The sequence below is a fragment of the Cotesia glomerata genome, linkage group LG2, assembly GCF_020080835.1.
Source record: "Cotesia glomerata isolate CgM1 linkage group LG2, MPM_Cglom_v2.3, whole genome shotgun sequence".
Lineage (NCBI taxonomy): Eukaryota > Metazoa > Arthropoda > Insecta > Hymenoptera > Braconidae > Cotesia > Cotesia glomerata.
This window is the reverse complement of record NC_058159.1, coordinates 4,334,008-4,354,106: the sequence shown is the minus strand read 5'-3', so window position 1 is coordinate 4,354,106 and position 20,099 is coordinate 4,334,008. Positions and strand designations below refer to the sequence as shown.

Sequence of the window (20,099 nt, the reverse complement as noted above, 5' to 3'; positions counted from 1 at the left end):
TTAATTTTCTTTATACAATTACGCTGAATATGAACCTCCATCATAAGCGATATTTTTATTTAAACTATTTTTTTTTTAATAAACAATGTATTAAAAAATGGTAAAAAATCACAATTTAATTTCAAAGCCCTCTAAAAAATGAAAATTTTTACTTTTCTTTGGAATTGAGGTTCATATAGAAGATACACATATAAAAAAGTAATATTTCTGTGCCATTGATTTCAGATAAAAATTGTGGCTTCCATAATGCACACCAACTGCTAAGTTGGATAACATCCTACGATGTGTATCAGCTGATATCTCCGCTATTTGTTAAGTTATATTGTTGTTTAATACGAAAAAATACTCATCAATATATGTATAAAATAACCTGATAGTTTCAATAAATAATATTAATTTTTTATACCTTAAAAAATTAATTAAAACGGTCTTCTACACGGAAAGAACAAGATGACACTGGATATCATCCCAGATTATACTCAGTGATATCTGTGGTGAAAAAAAATTTCAGATAATAGCTAAAAAAAAAATCCAGATTATACTGCGTGATATCTGGAGTATACTCATTATAATCTGGATTATATTCATTGTAATCTGGATTATACTAGCTACTATCTGAAATTTTTTTTCACTCTGTATAATCTGGGATGATATCTAGTGTCATCTTGTTCTTTCCGTGTACACATATTTCCCCCCTTAAGAATATTTGATTGCACATTATTATTAGTATAAATATATAATGCAAAGGTGTGTTTTTTTAGAGCAATTATTTTTTTCCCACCTAGAAGTAAAATACCAAAAAAAAATTACCCTTCATTTCAAGTTTTTAAGATTTTAGTTTTAATAAAAAATAGTTGCTCGGAAATCACACACTGCAATGAGTAGTTGAATATTTGGTATATAAATGAACAAATTTAATAATGTACTCATTATTGATGATGATGAAAAGTGGTTAATTGAAGTAACCATCACATACAATAATAAAAGAAACGCTACAATAGATCACGCCAAGTCGTATTTTAATAATAATAATTAATATGATAAAATAAACATGTAGTATACAATTATTTTATACATTATTGTAAATATAATAAACCAAAGAAATGTCATAAAATTTATTTGTGCGTCTTTTCGACCCATGCATAATAAAATATATATAACAATGTTATTAAAAAAAAAAATGATTGAATTTTATCAATATAATTTATTTATAAACCGTACAATTAGTGATTTTACACGTATACCAGTTTAAGTAGACTGTTATTATTATCACAATATATAAAATAAAAATTCACTGTAGATTAAGAGAAGAATAATTTTAAAATTTAATGAATGAATTAATTAATTGTTTAATTATGTATTATAGTAAAAGTAAAAAAAAATTAAGTAGCAAGTTGACGACGTTTTGTCAATTCGTGGTTGATAATTATCGAAATATCAGGATGACGACGTAGTACTGAACAATTACTAGTAATTAGAGCCGGATTTGCACCGGCTTTGAGCAATATTTTAACAGCGTTAACAAAACCGCTTTCTGCAGCTACTTGGAGGGCGGTAAGACCTTCATCGTTAACTTTTTCAAGTTGTGTTAGCGGCGAGGTCACTATTAATGATACTATTTGATGGAAACCTCGAGCCGAAGCCAGATGCAAACAAGTATTACCACCAGCATCTTGTATACTTGGATCTTCGCCATTTTTCAGTAATTTACCCACCACTTCAGTATGATTTTTTCTCGCTGCAATGTGGAGAGGCGTTTCACCATACCGTGATATTATTCCAATCGGTGTGTGGGGCATTAATATATCAGCAGTATTCAAAGCACCGTATTCTAATGATTCATGAAGCGCTGTTTCACCACGATCATTTTTTAAAGTCGGATCAGCTCCTGCTTCTAGTAGTATTTTTATCAATAATTCTATCTCTCTTTTGTTGTTACTATCTGCAAATTTATAAACAAAAAAAAAATTATTTCTCCTCAATTCATTGATATCAGCAATAAATAAATAAATTTAAATTCTACAACATTTTATCAAGTAGTTTAAAAAATATTAACGGCGATAGGAAATATATAAAAAAGAAATTGATGCACTGGTTTAAAACTCATAATTATAATTCAAACTAAAAATTTTATTTTATATGCATATTTCTGTACATTGAGAAAAAAAAAATTTTTGTTCAGAAAAAAATTTCTTGGCTAAAGAATCGTTTAAAATAAATTTTGGTTTTTTGACAAAAGAATATCAATATATATCATGATAATAAAATATTGGCATTAATTTTGATAGATTAACAAACGAATAAGTTCACTTGAATTAAACAAAAAATAATTCAATTAATTCGATTAATTATTGAGACAAGAAAATTTTCTCAAGAGTAGTACTTTTTTTTCTCAGTGTACTATTTGTGATAGTGATTTTTACTTTTACTTCAAGATATAAATAATAATAATAGTTTTCCTTTTCTTTTTAATATTTTAATATTATGTATATTTATAAGTATAAGACTTCTATACTGTAATAACTGTTGTAACTAGTCCCATGCACAGTTGATCTATTGTCAACTCTATGGGGCACGACCTACACGTGTACATCTGGTAAATCTATATTATTAAGAGAATAAGCAAAATTTTTTGGCCGCAGTGTATTTATATGATAAAATGGGTTAAATTTGGTACTATTGGAAAAGTCTTGACCTGAAGTTGTGCCTTTTCATAGTTTCATATCATTTTCACCAATAGTCAATTTATGACGATAAGTATTTAGACTGCATTCGAGAATGCTCTATTTCTAGATATATAATTAAGAAATGACCTTGTGTCTTGTGAAATATTGACATTTTTAAAGATATGAGCTCACCCCGACATTACATTCATCGAGACCTTTCATTTGAGTACCCACATCAATTTTTCATATATTTATATATATTATATATATGTATATATGAAAAATATATCAAAAATGCATGTGGGTACTCAAATGAAAGCTCTTGATGAGTGTAACATCGGGATGAGTTTATATTTTTGAAAATATCAATAGTTAAGAAAGTACAGTGCAATTTAACATAATTAAGAAATGATCCTGTATCTTGAGAACTATTGACATTTTTACAGATATAAGCTCACCCCGAGATTACACTCATCGAGACCTTTCATTTGAGTACCCACATCAATTTTTCATATATTTATATATATATTATATATATGTATATATATATATATATATATATATATATATATATATTTATATATATTATATATATATGTATATATGAAAAATATATCAAAAATGCATGTGGGTACTCAAATGAAAGCTCTTGATGAGTGTAAGATCGGGATGAACTTATATCTTTAAAAACATCAATAGTTAAAAAAGTACAGTGCAATTTAACAAAAGTCATTATTTAATAAAGCAAAATTTTATTTATTTATAGTTCACAAGTCACGGAAGTCACATAGTGACTGCAAAGTTGCTAGTAAATAAATAAAATTCAACGACTCATTCTAGAATTAAAATTTTTTAAAACTTGACTAAAAAAAATGCTTAGTCTGAAAAAAACAAAAATAAATACCAAGTATTGTCGATGAAGCTAAAATATGTAGCGCACTGCGTCCTTGATGATCTTTATCGTTGACCGCGCCGGCTTTAGCAAGAATCGAAAGTGTCTCTAGAGCTTCTTCAAAGTTATAGTGAAGACTTCTTGACGGCTGCATGTGTGCTAGCTGTCGTGCAAGAATGTGGAGTGCTGTCAAACCACCTCCAGCTTCTTTAACACTCGGCGAGCATCCATTCTCCAGCAACTCTTTAACAAACTCTTTAACATTACCAGGTCCTCCATTAAGAATAGCTCGATGTAGCGCAGTTTCTCCTCGAGGCGAACGTGCGCCTGCATCGCACCCGCTTGCCAACAATATGCTTCAATAAAAAAAAAAAACTCATTACAATCCTCGCAAGTAAACAAAATCATAATAATAAATATCTCAATAAAATAGATAAATTTAAAACTTACCCCAAGATCGGCAAAGAATGATTAGTAGCAGCGACAAGAAGCGGCGGATCACCAGAAACATTCCAATCAGGCTCATCAAGATCATCAATAAGACCATATGTCACCAGCTCTTCAACTTTAGAAGCGTCTCCAATCCTGACAGCCTCGTGAAAAATCTCAATCCCCTCGTGGTCTATTTCTTTCCTCGCACATTTTTTACTTACATTTATTATCTTACGTTTAACTTTTTTCAGCTCAATGTCATTCAAAGTAACTTTATTGACCGAATTTTCAATGTCCTTTATCGAGTTGGTGATCAAAGAAGCGACGCAGTTCATTTCTCCGGAGTCGCTTCTGCTAGAAGTTGAAATAGAATCAGAGTCGCGTTTACTTTTATCGTCAATACCGGATGAATTGTATCCGGATGAGTTTCCCTCGCTTATTAACTCGTGGCTTGTGCTCTCTAGGCTGCTCGACGACGCGGCTTCTCCGATGCACGTGTACTCATGCTCGTCCCACGTCCGGATTCCACGAGATTCCAGATATATATCCAGTTGTCTCGTACAAGGCTCCACATCTACATCTACAGTCGCTCTTTCTATTTTATCTTCACCATTAGCTAAGCTTTTTGTTGTATTATTACTATCACTGTTGCTATTGTCTGTAAACAATTCTTTATCTAAATCATTTTTTTGGACTTCAAAAAATGTCGAGTTGTTTGAACTAGTAGTAATTATTTGTTGACACAAAAGTGTCTCATCTGTACACGCGGCAGTCATTGTTCTCTTAAAAAATAGTGATAATAATTTTTAAATTCCACTTTAGATACACTTGAATAAAATCCACTAAACACTTGAGTAAAGCGTGACCCTGTTAAGTGCCCCAAAGTAACAACTTTTATTATTTTATTATTGTGAAAATTAAGTTAGCTGACATTTAAAAATTTTTTTTTATTCAAAAATTTATTGCAAACAAATTATGACACTTGGCAGACGTTTAAAAATTTTTGATTTTTTTTTTTTTAATTAAATTACAAGTAAAAAGATATTTTTAAAAAATTGCACTTATAGTCTTTCAAGTTTTTTAAATATGAATTTTTTTTTTAATTGTTTAATTGTAATTTTTGCAATAAAAAATTTCTAAAAATTAAAAAAAAAAATTTCATTTATAAAAAACTTGAAAAACTTTAAGTGCAATTTTTATAAAATATTTTTTTGTTCTAATTAGAATTAAATTAATTTAATTATTAAAAAAAAATCAAAATATTAAAAACTTATAATAATAAAGTTAGCCGACATTTTTTATTTTTTTATTTCGCTTAATTTATTAATTTATAGCTAAAAAATATTTTTAAAAAATTGCACTTATAGTTTTTGAAGTTTTTAACAAATGAAAAAATTTTTTTGTAATTATTCTTTAATAAAAAAAATCATAAAAATTTTTAAATGTCGACCAACTTTATTTTTATGACTAATTTTAGATAATAATAAAGCTAGCCGACATTTTTTACTTTTTTATTTTGATTAATTTATTAAATTATAACTAAAAAATTGCACTTATAGTTTTTGGAGTTTTTAATTTAACGAAAAAATTTTTTTTTATTTTTTTTCAATAATTTTTTAATAAAAAAAAAAATCATAAAAATTTTTAGATGTCGGCTAACTTTATTTTTATGACTAATTTTGGGATTATTTATTATTTTTTCACAAACTCGAGAATAAATAAAATTTATTCGCACTTGAACTTAAATTTTGACGCCTTGGCATGTAATTGCTTGATAAAATTAATAATTCATTATTGTAAAATAAATTATTAATATTTAATTTTAATTAATATGATTAATAATTTAAAAGAAGAAAAAAATAAAATAAAAAATAAAAATATTTAAAAATAATAAAAAATACACACGTAAATAAAAGGGAGCAACAGGCGAATATGCTCCAAAAGCGAATGAGCTCTCGATTGCACTGCTCTAACCGGCTTAACTTCTTCTACTTCCTCTTCGAAGTCTCTTTCTTCTCTTTAAATTCATTCCCCTTTTTATTTGGTCATTTTTACACCTCCTTCTTGTAGTATTGGTCTCGCTTTACTCGTCGTGGTGGTGATCTTGTCAGACCCCACTCTCCACTCCCACGACAACTTGGAGCCGTGCAGAAGTCACCATTGGCGCCGGCAACCAATGGAATGTTTGCGTTTTCTTTACAAATACACTACACGGGACTACTAACTACTACACCCAGAATATCAGCAAACTAAGCAAAAGCCAAAGGCAACTGACGGTACGGGGATTAAAAAAAAGTGCTTTTGTAAAATAAAAATATACTTAATACTCGATGAGTAACTTAACTATATAAGTCTAAGTATTGTATGTGCATGAGTAACTGAGTAAGTAAAACTCCAAGAAGAAAATACAAGACACCCCACTGAGTATTTATGTTTTACGCAATGCTTGTATCTTGTATTCATGAGTGTCTTCCTCTACTTATATACTTCTATATCTAGTTTAGGTTTCAGTAGACGTTTACTTAAAGCTTTACATGCTGATCGTCATTCAGATTTCAGATACGAGCTGTCCTATCGATAGATATAAATATCACCCCGACATCTGTTAATTTATTTTATTTATTTATTTTAAATAGACCACGCTTTAAGATTATTTTTTTTAAATACATTGATAGTGTCAATTAATTATTTCAACATTATACTGTTGGAAATTTACATCAAATTAATTTTTAAAAATTTTATTTAAAATTTTTTAAACAATTAAAATTAATGAAATAAAATTTACAAAAATTAATTTTTAAAAATTTTATTTAAAATTTTTTAAACAATTAAAATTAATGAAATAAAATTTAAAAAAATTAATTTAATATAAATTAAATGTACTTGTAATTAAATTCGTGTGATAATTAGTTTCTTTGAAATTTTTTAAACAATTAAAATTAATTAAATAAACTAATTATCACACAAATTTAATTACAAGTACTTGATATTAATTTAACTAACATCTATATTTTAATGATGTAATTATTTTGGCAATAAACTTATTTAAATGTCCAATTACTTACAACTCTAAGCTAATAATAATAATATTTATTACTAAAATAAAATGGAAGGTTTATTAAATAGATAAATGAAATTAAAAGATAATAAATATTGTATGAAAGTGTATTTTAAATTTTTATTTCAATTAAATGTTTACTTATTTCATCTAACACATAATTAATGCATATTTATTCTTCAGTATATACTTACTGAAGTGAAAATAATTACGAGAAAAATGAAGAACAATAACAATTACCTTGTTGTATTGTTCCAGAATCGCCTACTAAATAAAGGCTCAGAGTTACATGACAATAAAACACATAAAACTAAAATTATATTGTTAAGTAAATAATTATTAGTAACATTAAAAGCTTGAGATCCTTATTATGAAATTGTGTTACTCAAAACTTTCCGTTACGGTCACCATTAGATTTCCTAAAAAATAAAAATGTGTGTTATATTTTAAAATGTAAAATTTAATAACAGAAAGAAAAGAAAAAAAAATAATAATAATAAAAAATGGTTCCTCAATGGCAGATTATTGAAAGAGTATTAAAAATGCATTTGAAGAACCACTTGTTTAATATTTACCATTTTTACCTGCTGCGAGATCTTGAAGCCGATCTTGAGCGGGATCGACGCGGTGGTGGGCTACGATCTTTAGATTCAGATCGGCCCTTGCTGGCCGACTTGGCACGTCTGCCGCTACGGCTACGTGACCGGCTGCGAGAAGATGAGCGGGATCTAGAGCGCTTGCTGCGTGATCGCGAACGCGATCGTGAAAATGACCTAAAATAAATATTTATATTATTACAACTGTTTATAATATTCATATTAAATTTAATTCGAAGTTACCTATCACTTTTAAATATATATAAAAAATATATTTATACGTAATAATTCTTCTAAGACTGGCAGACATTAGCCAAGTGTTACAGTATGTACTTGAAGGGTTTATTTAGTTAATTAACATTAACAGTAAATATATAAAAAAAAAAAATAATTGAAAAAAAAAATTATAAATAAATAAAAAATACTGATATTAATTGATCATCATCAGTACCAAATATCCAACCCTGATTTTGTTTTTCGTCATAAATATTTTTATACCATTAATTGATGGCAGACTAATTCGCAGGCAGCAGAAGTACACGCGATGGCAATAACCAGAATGTGGGGAGAAGAGCAGAGACAAGCAGACTTATGTAGGTGAATTCACGCGAGGGTCAGATGAATGAAGGCAGAGTAGCTAGATGGGACGACCAAGACGACCAAGACGATGACGAAGGAGCTAGATCGTTTTATTAAATATTTTTTTTGACTCCTTCGCAAGCAAAAAGGAAGGAACACCGTGAGTAATTCTGAGTTCAGAAGAAGGTGCCAGTGTGCCGCTAGCTCTCTTGTCTGTCATGGATGATGTTCAGTAGTTCAATAGTTATTTTTGTAATATATTATTTTGTTTGTTAAATATTATCGAAATATTTTATCGTGGAAGTATTTGAAGTGTGCTAGCAAAAACAACACACTAGCCACCCCCGTCAGTCGTCATGTGTCTGTTTATTTTGGCGCTCTCTTGGCCCTGCAGACGTGCAGTAGGAAACCCCAATAGTAGGTAGGTAGGTGCTCTACGCTGTAATCTACGCAGTGTGTGTGTCACAAAGTGAACCCCAATGGCGAATCTCGCGAGTATCTCGGTTGCGATTGCATTGCACACATGCGTATGCCTGCTCAGCCGCATCTCCTATAAATAACGGGGAGGATTACATCGGCAACAAATAACTCCAAACAATTGATTTCAATTTTTTTTTTCTTTTTACCTCCAGTCATTAATTTACTCACCAATTGTTTTAATATTTTTTTAAATAATCATTTGACTTACATCATTTACTTATAACTTTCCATTATCACCCGAAATAAAACAAAAATGCAAATGAATAATGAAATTAGTATTTACTAAATGACCAGATACAATTTTATTAATTATCAAACATTAGGGTGGCGCAAAAAAACCGACTATTTTTTTTTTTTTTTTCGAGTCTCGAGTGAAAAAATGTTGGTTTTAGATGTTCTAAGAGCTCTTTCCAAAGGACAGCTTAAAAAAAAAATTTTTAAGAGGTCGCTCTAAATTTTTTTAAACTTCAAAAGTAGTCGAAAATCGAATTTTTTTTTTTTAATTTTTTTTCTCGTTACGTCATAAATTTATAGACCAAAAAAAAAGGTTTTCCTGAAAGTTTCAGTTCAAAATGTAAATTTTAAAAGATCGCTCATAATTTTTTTTTAATTTATTAGTGACTATTTAATAGGATTAGCATTTTTTGTCTCTGAAATTAAAAAAAAATTATGAGCGACCTTTCAAAATCTAAATTTTGAATTGAAACTTTCAGGAACTTATTTTTTTTTGTCTATAAAATTATGACGTAACAAGACAAAAAATTAAAAAAAAAAAAAAAAAAAAATTTCGATTTTTTCAATATAAAAAAATTTGGAGCGACCTCTTAAAAATTTTTTTTGAGCTGTTCTTTGGAGAGGGCTCTTAAAACATCAAAAACTGACATTTTTTCACTCGAGACAAAAAAAAATAGTTTTTTTCCGCCACCCTATTAAACATGCAATCAAAATATTATTTATTTTTTTATATCTGATCATTTAATGGATTCATGAATTTCAAGGAATAGAACAAAACTCAAACACTAAAAAATTGTTTTAAAATTAAACATACCTGCGTTTACGGCCACCCCTGTGTTTGGGACAGTCGCGGGCATAATGACCACGTTCTCCGCATTCGTAACACCTGTCCTCTGGATGGAATGGTCGGCCACCACCGCCTCCGCCTCCACCACCACCGCCACCGCGACGAGAACCGCGGTCTCGCATCAGACGTTTTCCATTAGAACGCTCAACTCTGGCTCTGCGTCCGCAGATGGTCCGTCCATCAAGGCCACGAACAGCATCGTCGGCATCTCGTGCGTCCTCGAACTCCACGAATGCGAATCCTGGTGGGTTCCTGGCTACCCACACGTTTCTCAGTGGTCCGTAGTATGAAAAGGCGTCCTCGAGGTCTTGCTTTGTGGCGTTGCTGCCCAAGTCACCGACGTAGACTTTGCAGTCGGACGGGTATCGAGACATCTGTTAATAAATTTATTGAATATTTTTATTTGTAATCGATTCACTTTACTCCGAAAATTGTTTGTTGCGTAATTGCAAACAGATATGATGTGTTTTTCAATGATTAAAGGCCACTAGTTTATATATATATATGAAAAAAAAAAGCACAATGCTGGCTGGGTTTAATTAATTAATTATTTTTACTTACTTGGCTCATTGTGATGCTTTTAATACACGCTATCTAGCGCATACGCGTAGTTGAAAAAATAATATTTGTATTCTACTGATGTAATTTTGTAACTAAATAAATTTATTGATTTTAACAAACTTGTTTAATGAACACGATTCCGTGTACTTTCTATCGCGTGCTTATGCCTTATGCGATTGATGAATTTCCGTTTTTCTGTCCGGTCTCTTCCGTTGGCTGCTTACAAAATGGCGGCGCGTCGCTTACAATGAGCGACGGAAACTCGATATAACTATCGCGCGGACCAGAAGTGGTTGATAAATAATTTTATGATTGGTTGGTTTGAATTTACCGCGTTTTTTTAGGACTAATCAAAACTGAAAACGTGACTGTGACATTATTATTACTTAGGTAATAATCAATAATGTTATGCGTCATCATAATGGTATTTTTTATTAAAAATAATGTCTTTTAATTGCACACCTCATAAGCGAAGTGTTTATGAAAATTAAATTAGCCGACATTTGAAAATTTTGATTATTTATTTCATTGAAATATAACTTTTAAAAAATTAAAACATAAATTTTCACATGTAGAAAACTTTAAAAATTATCCATGGAATTTTTTAAAAATAGTTTTTTAGTTCTAACTTTTAATTTAAAAAAAACAATAAAAAATTTTTTAGTGTCGGCTAATTTAATTTTCATAAGCGTTTTTATTAAGTTTATATTGAAAAAATTTAAGTTTATCAAATTATGATTATCTAAAAAATTGTAAAAATTAATTAAGCAGATTTTTGATAATTTTAAGAATTTTTTTAAAAAATTAATTATTGCAAAAAAAAATTGACATGAAGAAATTGAAAAAAATAAAAAATGAAATTTTTTTAAAATAATTTTTAGGAACAAATTTGTTTGTTAAAAAAATTAAACAAATGGTCAAGCGACTGCTAACTTTAAAGTCATAAAAAATTCGATAATTTTTTTAATTAAAAGATAACACTAAAATTAGCCGACGTTTTTAATTTTTTGTTTTTTTTTTATAACTAAATTAAAACAAAAAAATATTTTTTTAAAATTGCACTTACAGTTTTAAAGTTTTTTACAAATGAAATTTATTTTTTATTTTTTTGTAATAATTTTTTCAATAAAAGAAAATTCTAAAAATTTTTAGATGTCGGCTAATTTAACTTTCATATTAAAAGTGTTTTTTAATAAACATGTTAAAAAATTTTTTTATGTTGTCAATTTCGTCAATTTATCTAAAAAAAAAATGTTGTTTTACTGTTTTTAAAAAATGAAATTTTATTTAAGTAATAATCATTAAAAACCATTAAAATAAACTAAAAAGTAAATTTTCAATACCCGCGCATGCGTATTCGGATGTCAAAATTCGAGGAATCGAGACTAGGATTCCGACTAATCGATTTCACACATATATAAGTAGATATATATGTATACATATGTACGACTAGATATAGGTATGCTATTGTTTGTTTTTATTTGCCTTTTTATCCGGGGTCAGTAATCCTCTGATCGCGGAGCATTTCGCAGTGTAAATGGATACGAAATAATACTTCTTACTTGCACTTGACAGGATTATTTTGTATTAGCAAAACAAATTTTTTAATCACCTCACTAAGTAGAAAACAATTTAAAAAAATCATGAACTGTCAAAATAAAGTTCCATTAAAAAATTTAAATGGTTTTAGTGATGATAAATAATAAAAATAATTGAAAATCTTTATAAACTTGAATAATGAGAAGCAATAAATAATCTAATAAATTATACTGTCATCTAAAGTTTTTAAAATAATAAAATAAATAAATAAAACAGCAAAATGACGTTGCAATTAGAGTCTACGACACCTGAAAAAATGCTTTCTCTAATTCAAGATCTCGCTGACTTGCCTTGCAGTATTATGCAAAAAAATTTAAACAAATATGTAAGTATTTATTTATTTTTTAATTATTCATACTAATAATTGTTATTATATCATAGATTGTTATGTAAGAAAATTATTTATAATAGATTAATTAATTTATTGTGTCATAAAATTATACAAACTGATGTTTACGTAAAATTAGAATCTAAAAGTATTAATAAAAATGTAAATGAATGTGAAATTATTTTTTATTGTTACAAAAGTTTCAATCAATAAAAAATAAAACAATCAATTACGTAATAAAAATAGATAACGTATTTATAAGAAATTTATTTGTTTACTTTATCGAATTGAGTTAAATGAAATTGTAGGAATTTGATTGAAATTTAATCAATAAGTTATACTTTGACAGCTGATAAAGAAAAATGATTTATTATTTATTGGTTATTTATTTGTCTGTAGATTCAATCAAAATCTGGAGTTAATATATCTTTTCTTGCGCCTATTTTACCCGAATCTGAGGAAATGGTGATTCATGTCGTGGGTGAAAAAATACTCGACAGAGGATTAAGAATTCCTATAAGCCAATCTAATGTAATCATCTTGGAATTATTTTTTATTTACCGTAAAAGGAGAAAACTTAAAATTTTCTTTTAACTTAAGTACTTTAGTCTAATAGTTTTACTTTTATCGTTCTTATTTATAATTACATTAAATCAAAATGATTTTTTTCGCCTGAGTAAATACAAAAAATTAATCAAATTTTTATTAAATTAACTTCAATAGATAATTGTTGTAAAAGATATAAGATAATTATAAATTATTTAATTGGATTATTTGTTAGGCAAACGATCATGTATTGCACCGGGTTATTAAATCAAGAAAGTCGTTGAAAGTTAATTGTACAGAACTGGACCAAGAATTATTAGAACATTTAAACTCTGTTAGTAAACTGGTACCTGATACACTACTCAGTATTCCTATTGAACATCCTAGCGAGCAGTATATTGCTCTAATTGTTACGTTGGTCAATTGCCCTGAGGATCAAGACACTGAAGATATTTGTATTAAAATTATCGAAGAATGTTTTCGGTACAAATATAAATGCATATAAAGTTTTTTTAATTGTTTTATAGAATAAATATTAAATTTTAATTGCTAGATATTGCTTGGGAATGTTGTTAAATGCTTTGAGATGTCAAGAAGAAACGCGGTTGAAAGTTCAATGTCAAGATTTACTTACTGTTTCAAGAAAACTTTTTACTCATTTAGGTAACTAAAAATAAATATTTAAATTAATACTTTTATTTCAATGTTGACAATTTTTTTTTATAACTTTAGGTGACCTGCCGGACTTGTTAAGAGAAATAATGGTTGAAGCAAGAAAATTAACTAATGCTGAGAGGTGCTCATTGTTTTTGATAGACCACGAGCATCATGAACTCGTCGCTAAAGTTTTCGATGGAATTTCAACATCGGATGTAATTATAAAATTAACATAATTTTAAAAAAAGTAACCTTGCAGTCACTATGTGACTTCTGTGACTTGTGAACTATAGATAAATAAAATTTTGCTTTATTAAATAATGACTTTGGTTAAATTGCACTGTACTTTTTTAACTATTGATGTTTTTAAAGATATAAGCTTATCCTGCTGATGTTACACTCATTAAGAGCTTTCATTTGAGTACCCACATCAATTTTTCATATATTTCATATATATATATATATATATGAAAAATTGATGTGGGTACTCAAATGAAAGGTCTCGATGGGTGTAACATCGGGATGAGCTTATACCTTTAAAAATATCAATAGTTCACAAGATACAAGGTCGTTTCTTAATTATGTTAAATTGCACTTTACTTTTTTAATTATTGATATTTACAAAGATATAAGCTCATCCCGATGTTACACTCATCAAGAGCTTCCATTTGAGTACCCACATGCATTTTGATATATTTTTCATATATATATATATATATATATATATATATATATATATGTCGGAGATAATATCGAGCTGGGTTTTCCTAGAGATAGGGAAATTCCCAATATTTTAGTTTGTCTGTTAGTTTTAAGCAAAATTGTAAATCATAGAATATTTAACAATTATTTGTAACTTAAGCCGATTATAATTTTTATGGTTATGGCGATGGGCTTGAGTCCGGAGTGACAATGGTCACCAAACACAGCCGAGGTCACAGGATAGAAGTAAAAAGTATACAGTTAAAGATATCGACAGACAATGAGGGCTGTCGAAATCTTTTTTGAGAGAAGAAGTACTTAGGGTACTGAGACGAGTAGTTCTCGTTGAGCATTGATCAAGTAAAGACATCGAATATATCCTGCTGACCCTGGATTCGTTCTCGGTCTTATTCCCCAGCGCTTTTACCTTGTATATTAATTATATTTGGATAATTAATCGTAGTATTGTTTATACAAGTTAGCGTACATTATATTTCAAAATTTAGATCAGTGTTATATTTTAATTATTCTAAATTAATAAATAATTGAATAAACGAATAATGCTTTTCCGACATATACATATATATATATATAAATATATGAAAAATTGATGTGGGTACTCAAATGAAAGGTCTTGATGAGTGTAACATCGGGATGAGCTTATATCTTTAAAAATGTCAATATTTAACAAGATATAAGGTAATTTCTTAATTATATATCTAAAGATGGAGCATTTTCGAATGCAGCCTAACTACTTATTATCATGACTTGAATATTAGTGAGAATGATATGAACCATTAAAAGGCACAACTACAGGTCAAGACTTTTTCAACGATACCAAATTTAACTATAAAAAACCCACTTTATCATATAAATACACTCGCCACAAAATTTTGCTTATTCTCTTAATAATATAGATTATCATTAAACAAATTGAATTAATTTAAAGAAAATTTTTATGTTCAGGAAATGCGAATAGCTTCAAATCAAGGAATAGCCGGTCACGTGGCAACTTCAGGAGAACTAATAAACATAAGAAACGCTTATGAACATCCATTATTTTACAGCGGAATTGATGAAGTGACAGGATTTAAAACGAGAAATATTTTATGCTTTCCTATACGTGATGAAAATCAAATTATCGGTAAAGAATAATTTATTTATTTTTTTAAATTTATAATTCTATTAATAAATTAATGCATGATTATTAAAAGCAAATTATATATCGATTAGCATTTGTTTGTCCGGTTGTCACGCTATTGAACATTTAATTTAATTTGTGTAGTTATTTATTTATAAAGTGAATTTTTAATTAAAATTATTTCCAAATATTATTAATTAATTTTCAGGAGTAGCTCAATTGTGTAACAAAATAAATGGACTGTATTTCGATGTGTGTGATGAGGAAGTTGCTACAGCTTTTAGTATTTATTGTGGAATTTCTATAATGCATAGTATAATTTATAAAAAAATTCAAGACTCTCAAGCAAGAAGTAAACTGAGCAACGAATTAATGATGTACCATATGAAAGTAAGTACTTGAAATTATTGAATGAAAATTTATTATCATTATTTCTTTTTTTATTGCTTCGTGTAATTAAGTAATAAAAGTTTAAACGTCATAATTGATATTAATTAACCGATTGTTTACTCACGCAAATCGATAACCATAGCAGGTATTGTTCGAGTTATTAATTAAATGTCATGGAATATGAATAGCTATTATTAGACCATGTTTTAATTGATTATTCCTTTTTATAGGTAGAGGAAGAAGCGGTTCAAGCATTACTCAACTGTCGAGATGATCACAGTCCTAAAGATTTTGATAAATTCCATTTTACGCCTCGTAATATCCCGCATCAACATACGCCTTGCTATGTATTAAAAATGTTTGATGAACTTGATCTAATTACAGTGTGGAGAATAAAACGAAAAACATTAGCTAGGTAATAAAAAATTTTTCATTTTAATTTTTAACTAGCAATTTTGCAGTCACTATGTGACTGCCGTGATTTGTGAACTATAAATAAATAAAATTTTGCTTTATTTAATAATGGCTATTGTTAAATTGCACTGTGCTTTCTTCACTATTGACGTTTTTAAAGATATAAGCTCATCCCGATGTTACACTCATCAAGAGCTTTTATTTGATTACCCACATGTATTTTTGATATATACATATATATAATATATATATAAATATATGAAAAATTGATGTGGGTACTTAAATGAAAGGTATTGATGAGTGTAACATCGAGATGAGCTTATATCTTTAAAAATGTCAATAGTTCTCAAGAAACAAGGAAGTTTCTTAATTATGTCAAATTCCACTGTAATTTTTTAACTATTGATATTTTTAAAGATTAGTTAAAGTTTTTATGCCATATTAGGTCAAGTGACTAGTAGATTTTTTTTCAAGCCCAAAGATGGATGGTCCATCTTCCCTTTTGTTCGAGAGTTATATTCTCTCTTCCCATTAGTTCGATGGAAATCTATCGAACTTGAATACACAGTAGTTTGGGTAAATGGAAGGGAGAGTTAGTAAGTATCGAGAGTATAAGAGTGAACTGTGAAAGGTGATTGTGGAAGGGGGCCCGGTAGCTTAACCGGTAGAGCTCCTGACATGTTATCAGGGAGATCCAGGTTCGATTCCTGGCTTGGAAACCAACCCCAATTATTTTTTCAGTCTGTCTTTACTCTTATTCAATTTTCTTTCACTATCTTTCACTTAATGAACATCTACATAACTCGAACAGATACCACAAGCTTCTAGCTTTACTATTATTCAAGTTCGATGGAAATCCATCGAACTAATGGGAAGAGAGAATATAGCTCTCGAACAAAAGGGAAGATGGACCATCCATCTTTGGGCTTGAATAAAAAAATCTACTAGTCACTTGACCTAATATGGCATAAAAACTTTAACTAATATATTATCTGATAGGTCTTAAAATATCATGAATTTTTAAAGATATAAGCTCATCCCGATGTTATACTCTTCAAGAGCTTTCATTTAAGTACCCACATTGCATTTTTCATATATTTTATATATATGGTATTTGTGAAATATATTAATATATAAAATATATAAAAAATTGATGTGGGTACTCAAATGAAAGGTATCGATGAGTGTAATATCGGGATGAGCTTATATCTTTAAAAATGTCAATAGTTCTCAAGAAACAAGGAAGTTTCTTAATTATGTTAAATTCCACTGTACTTTCTTAAGTATTGAAATTTTTGAAGATGTAAGCTCATCCCGATCTTATACTCATCAAGAGCATTCATTTGAGTACCCACATGCATTTTTGATATATTTTTCATATATATATATATATGAAAAATTGATGTGGGTACTTAAATGAAAGGTTTCGATGAGTGTAATGTCGGGGTGAGCTTATATCTTTAAAAATGTCAATCGTTCACAAGATACATGAGAGAATGATATGAAACCTTGAAAAGGTACAAATTCAAGTCAAGACCTTTGTCATGACACTAAATTTCATTTTAAAAAACCGATTTTATCATATGACTATCTTAGACACAAAATTTTTCTTAATCTCTTAATAATATAGATAATAAAAAATAGCATTATAATAAATTTTCAGATTTATACTTTACGTGAAGAAAGGATACCGAGATGCTCCTTATCACAATTGGGTCCATGCATTTTCTGTCGCACACTTTGCTTATTTGATGATCAAAAATTTAAATCTTGTTAAAAATAATTACATGACTCGACTCCAGTCATTAGTTTTTCTTGTATCAGGCTTGTGCCACGATATTGACCATAGAGGGACCAATAATTCATTTCAAACGCAGTGTGGTACTGTATTAGCGAGTCTTTATAGTTCGGAGGGTTCCGTGATGGAACGACACCATTTAGCACAGTCTATGTGCATTCTCAATACCGAAGGTTGTAATATTTTTGAAAATCTTACTAGTGATGAATACAGCGAGGCCCTAGATTTACTTCGAAACAATATTCTTGCCACTGATTTGGCATCGCACTTTCGTTCAATTGATGAGCAAGACGAAATGATTAAGCAAGGATTCAGTAATGAAGATCCGATTCATCAAAAACTTTTGCATGCCATGTTGATGACTTGCTGCGATTTAAACGACCAGACGAAGGATTGGAAAACGTCCAAAAAAACTGCTGTAAGTATATTTAATTTTTTTTAACAAATAGATTTTTTTAAAAAATTATTTTTAAAAAATTGCATTTTTTATTTTTTAAAATTTTTACATGTCAATTTTTTTTTCTACTTTTTTTTTGCCATAATTTATTTGTTAAAAAAATTCTTAAAATTATCAAATATCTGCTAAATTAATTTTCATAAAATTTTTTCCTTTTTTTCTCATTTTTTTGGATTAAAACAGCCTTAAAAAATCTTAAAAATCAAAATTTTCAAAATCCTCTACGTACAACTATAGCTACTGAATAAACGAATACGGAAAAAAAAAAGTTGCAAATCGGTTCATATTTATGCAAATTACAGATGAGACCAGACGCTGTTACAAAAATGACTATAATTCGAAAAATATTCGAAATTTTTATGTAAAATTATAGATACATATTTTTGAATATATAAACTTCGATAAATTAAAAAAAAAAAAATTTTTTTTTGAAATTTTACCCGCATGGAGAAATATATATGTCAAAAATTTGCATATATTTTTCCATGCGGGTACAGTGGCTATCCCCCTTAAAGATTTTCCTTTAGTATAAACGAGAACTATTAATTGTTATAATTATTTATTTTTAGGAACAAATATACGACGAATTTTTTTCTCAGGGAGATTTAGAAAAAAGTATGGGCACTGCCCCAATTGAAATGATGGATCGCGAAAGAGCATCAATACCAGATTTACAAGTACAATTTATAACAAATCTTGTTTTGCCTTTATTTGAAAATTTATCTACATTATTTCCTACTGCCGACTGTCTTGTTGAAGCAATAAAACGAAACCGTGAAATTTGGCGAGTTGCCATACCTATATTTCACAGATACAGCGAAATAGGAATAAAAGGAATGGATATACTTTTGGATCCAAGTATTGAAAACGAAATTCTGACTGCCTACCACACACAAACAGTGCCGACATAGACTAAATAAAATATTATACACATTATATTATATATATTAATACTAAAAATCTATATATGAGGTACTGCACGCTAAATCAACCACTTCGACAGCTTGTATTTCATGATTATATGAATTTCTACTAGTTATTGTATTCAATAAGACAATTTTATTTTTTTTTAATTTTATTTAAGGCTCTTATTAAGTATAATAATTAGTAAAGGTTTCAAGAAAATAATAAAAAAGGTTTTTAAGTGGTAGATTTTTCATAGAATACTCCGTATACATATAAATATTTTAAATTATATTTTTTATTAGCGATAATAAATTAAAAAGTGCTTGTTATTTTTAGATGTTTAGAATACTCTTACAGCTATTTTTATTATGATTACACTGTCTTTAATGAATATGAAAATTATAAACATTCTAAAGTATCGCTGCTGTTGTGATAGAAATATTTAAACTAATAGTTTATAGTAAATTATAGTGCAAAAATATAAATTTCAGAGCGCTGGCGCCTTTTACATTGTATAAATTATTATTTATCAAATAAGTAGATATTATTTTTAGTAGTGTAGAAAAAACAAACTTAATTAAATTTAATAATCTACATTTTTATTCTTTATTCTATTATTAAATATTCAAATATCTTTTGATGTAATCTATAAAAATTCAATAAATAGTTTTTTGTCAAATTCATTTTTGGGTTTTATATTTATTTATTCAAAATATATTTTATACATTATCGATATCGATGATGTTTTTTTAAGACATAAATTTTTACATCACCTATTATTTATATCGGATAACTTTAAGTTCAAAAATAATATTA

The 20,099-nt window shown here is 28.2% G+C and overlaps 3 protein-coding genes across 7 annotated transcripts; 1 reads left to right on the top strand and 2 right to left on the bottom strand.

Moving 5' to 3' along the window:
• Nucleotides 1-1,184: 1,184 nt before the first annotated feature.
• On the bottom strand, nucleotides 1,185-6,606 carry LOC123259423 (serine/threonine-protein phosphatase 6 regulatory ankyrin repeat subunit C-like). 3 transcript variants are annotated; one of them, XM_044719939.1, is made up of 4 exons: nucleotides 5,896-6,606; nucleotides 4,009-4,772; nucleotides 3,571-3,914; nucleotides 1,185-1,942 (listed from the first exon to the last, which is right to left on the bottom strand). In XM_044719939.1, exons 2-4 carry the CDS (start codon nucleotides 4,764-4,766, stop codon nucleotides 1,383-1,385), a joined length of 1,662 nt encoding a protein of 553 aa, XP_044575874.1. In that variant the 5' UTR covers nucleotides 4,767-4,772; nucleotides 5,896-6,606; the 3' UTR covers nucleotides 1,185-1,382. The 3 variants fall into 3 exon arrangements, with proteins under 3 accessions (XP_044575874.1, XP_044575873.1, XP_044575872.1); XM_044719938.1 differs by having other exon boundaries at nucleotides 4,009-4,881; nucleotides 5,896-6,605; XM_044719937.1 differs by having other exon boundaries at nucleotides 4,009-4,857; nucleotides 5,896-6,605.
• A 535-nt stretch (nucleotides 6,607-7,141) lies between these two features.
• LOC123259450 (serine/arginine-rich splicing factor 7) lies at nucleotides 7,142-10,577 on the bottom strand. 2 transcript variants are annotated; one of them, XM_044719991.1, is made up of 4 exons: nucleotides 10,346-10,577; nucleotides 9,752-10,158; nucleotides 7,633-7,821; nucleotides 7,142-7,467 (listed from the first exon to the last, which is right to left on the bottom strand). In XM_044719991.1, exons 1-4 carry the CDS (start codon nucleotides 10,352-10,354, stop codon nucleotides 7,434-7,436), a joined length of 639 nt encoding a protein of 212 aa, XP_044575926.1. In that variant the 5' UTR covers nucleotides 10,355-10,577; the 3' UTR covers nucleotides 7,142-7,433. The 2 variants fall into 2 exon arrangements, with proteins under 2 accessions (XP_044575926.1, XP_044575927.1); XM_044719992.1 differs by having other exon boundaries at nucleotides 7,624-7,821; nucleotides 10,346-10,576.
• Nucleotides 10,578-12,068: 1,491 nt separating this feature from the next.
• Nucleotides 12,069-19,964, top strand: LOC123259419 (cGMP-dependent 3',5'-cyclic phosphodiesterase-like). 2 transcript variants are annotated; one of them, XM_044719930.1, is made up of 11 exons: nucleotides 12,069-12,269; nucleotides 12,672-12,803; nucleotides 13,054-13,301; nucleotides 13,372-13,481; nucleotides 13,551-13,690; nucleotides 15,144-15,321; nucleotides 15,527-15,708; nucleotides 15,851-15,853; nucleotides 15,939-16,123; nucleotides 17,786-18,338; nucleotides 18,947-19,964. In XM_044719930.1, exons 1-11 carry the CDS (start codon nucleotides 12,165-12,167, stop codon nucleotides 19,286-19,288), a joined length of 2,178 nt encoding a protein of 725 aa, XP_044575865.1. In that variant the 5' UTR covers nucleotides 12,069-12,164; the 3' UTR covers nucleotides 19,289-19,964. The 2 variants fall into 2 exon arrangements, with proteins under 2 accessions (XP_044575865.1, XP_044575866.1); XM_044719931.1 differs by lacking the exon at nucleotides 15,851-15,853.
• The last annotated feature ends 135 nt before the right edge of the window (nucleotides 19,965-20,099 follow it).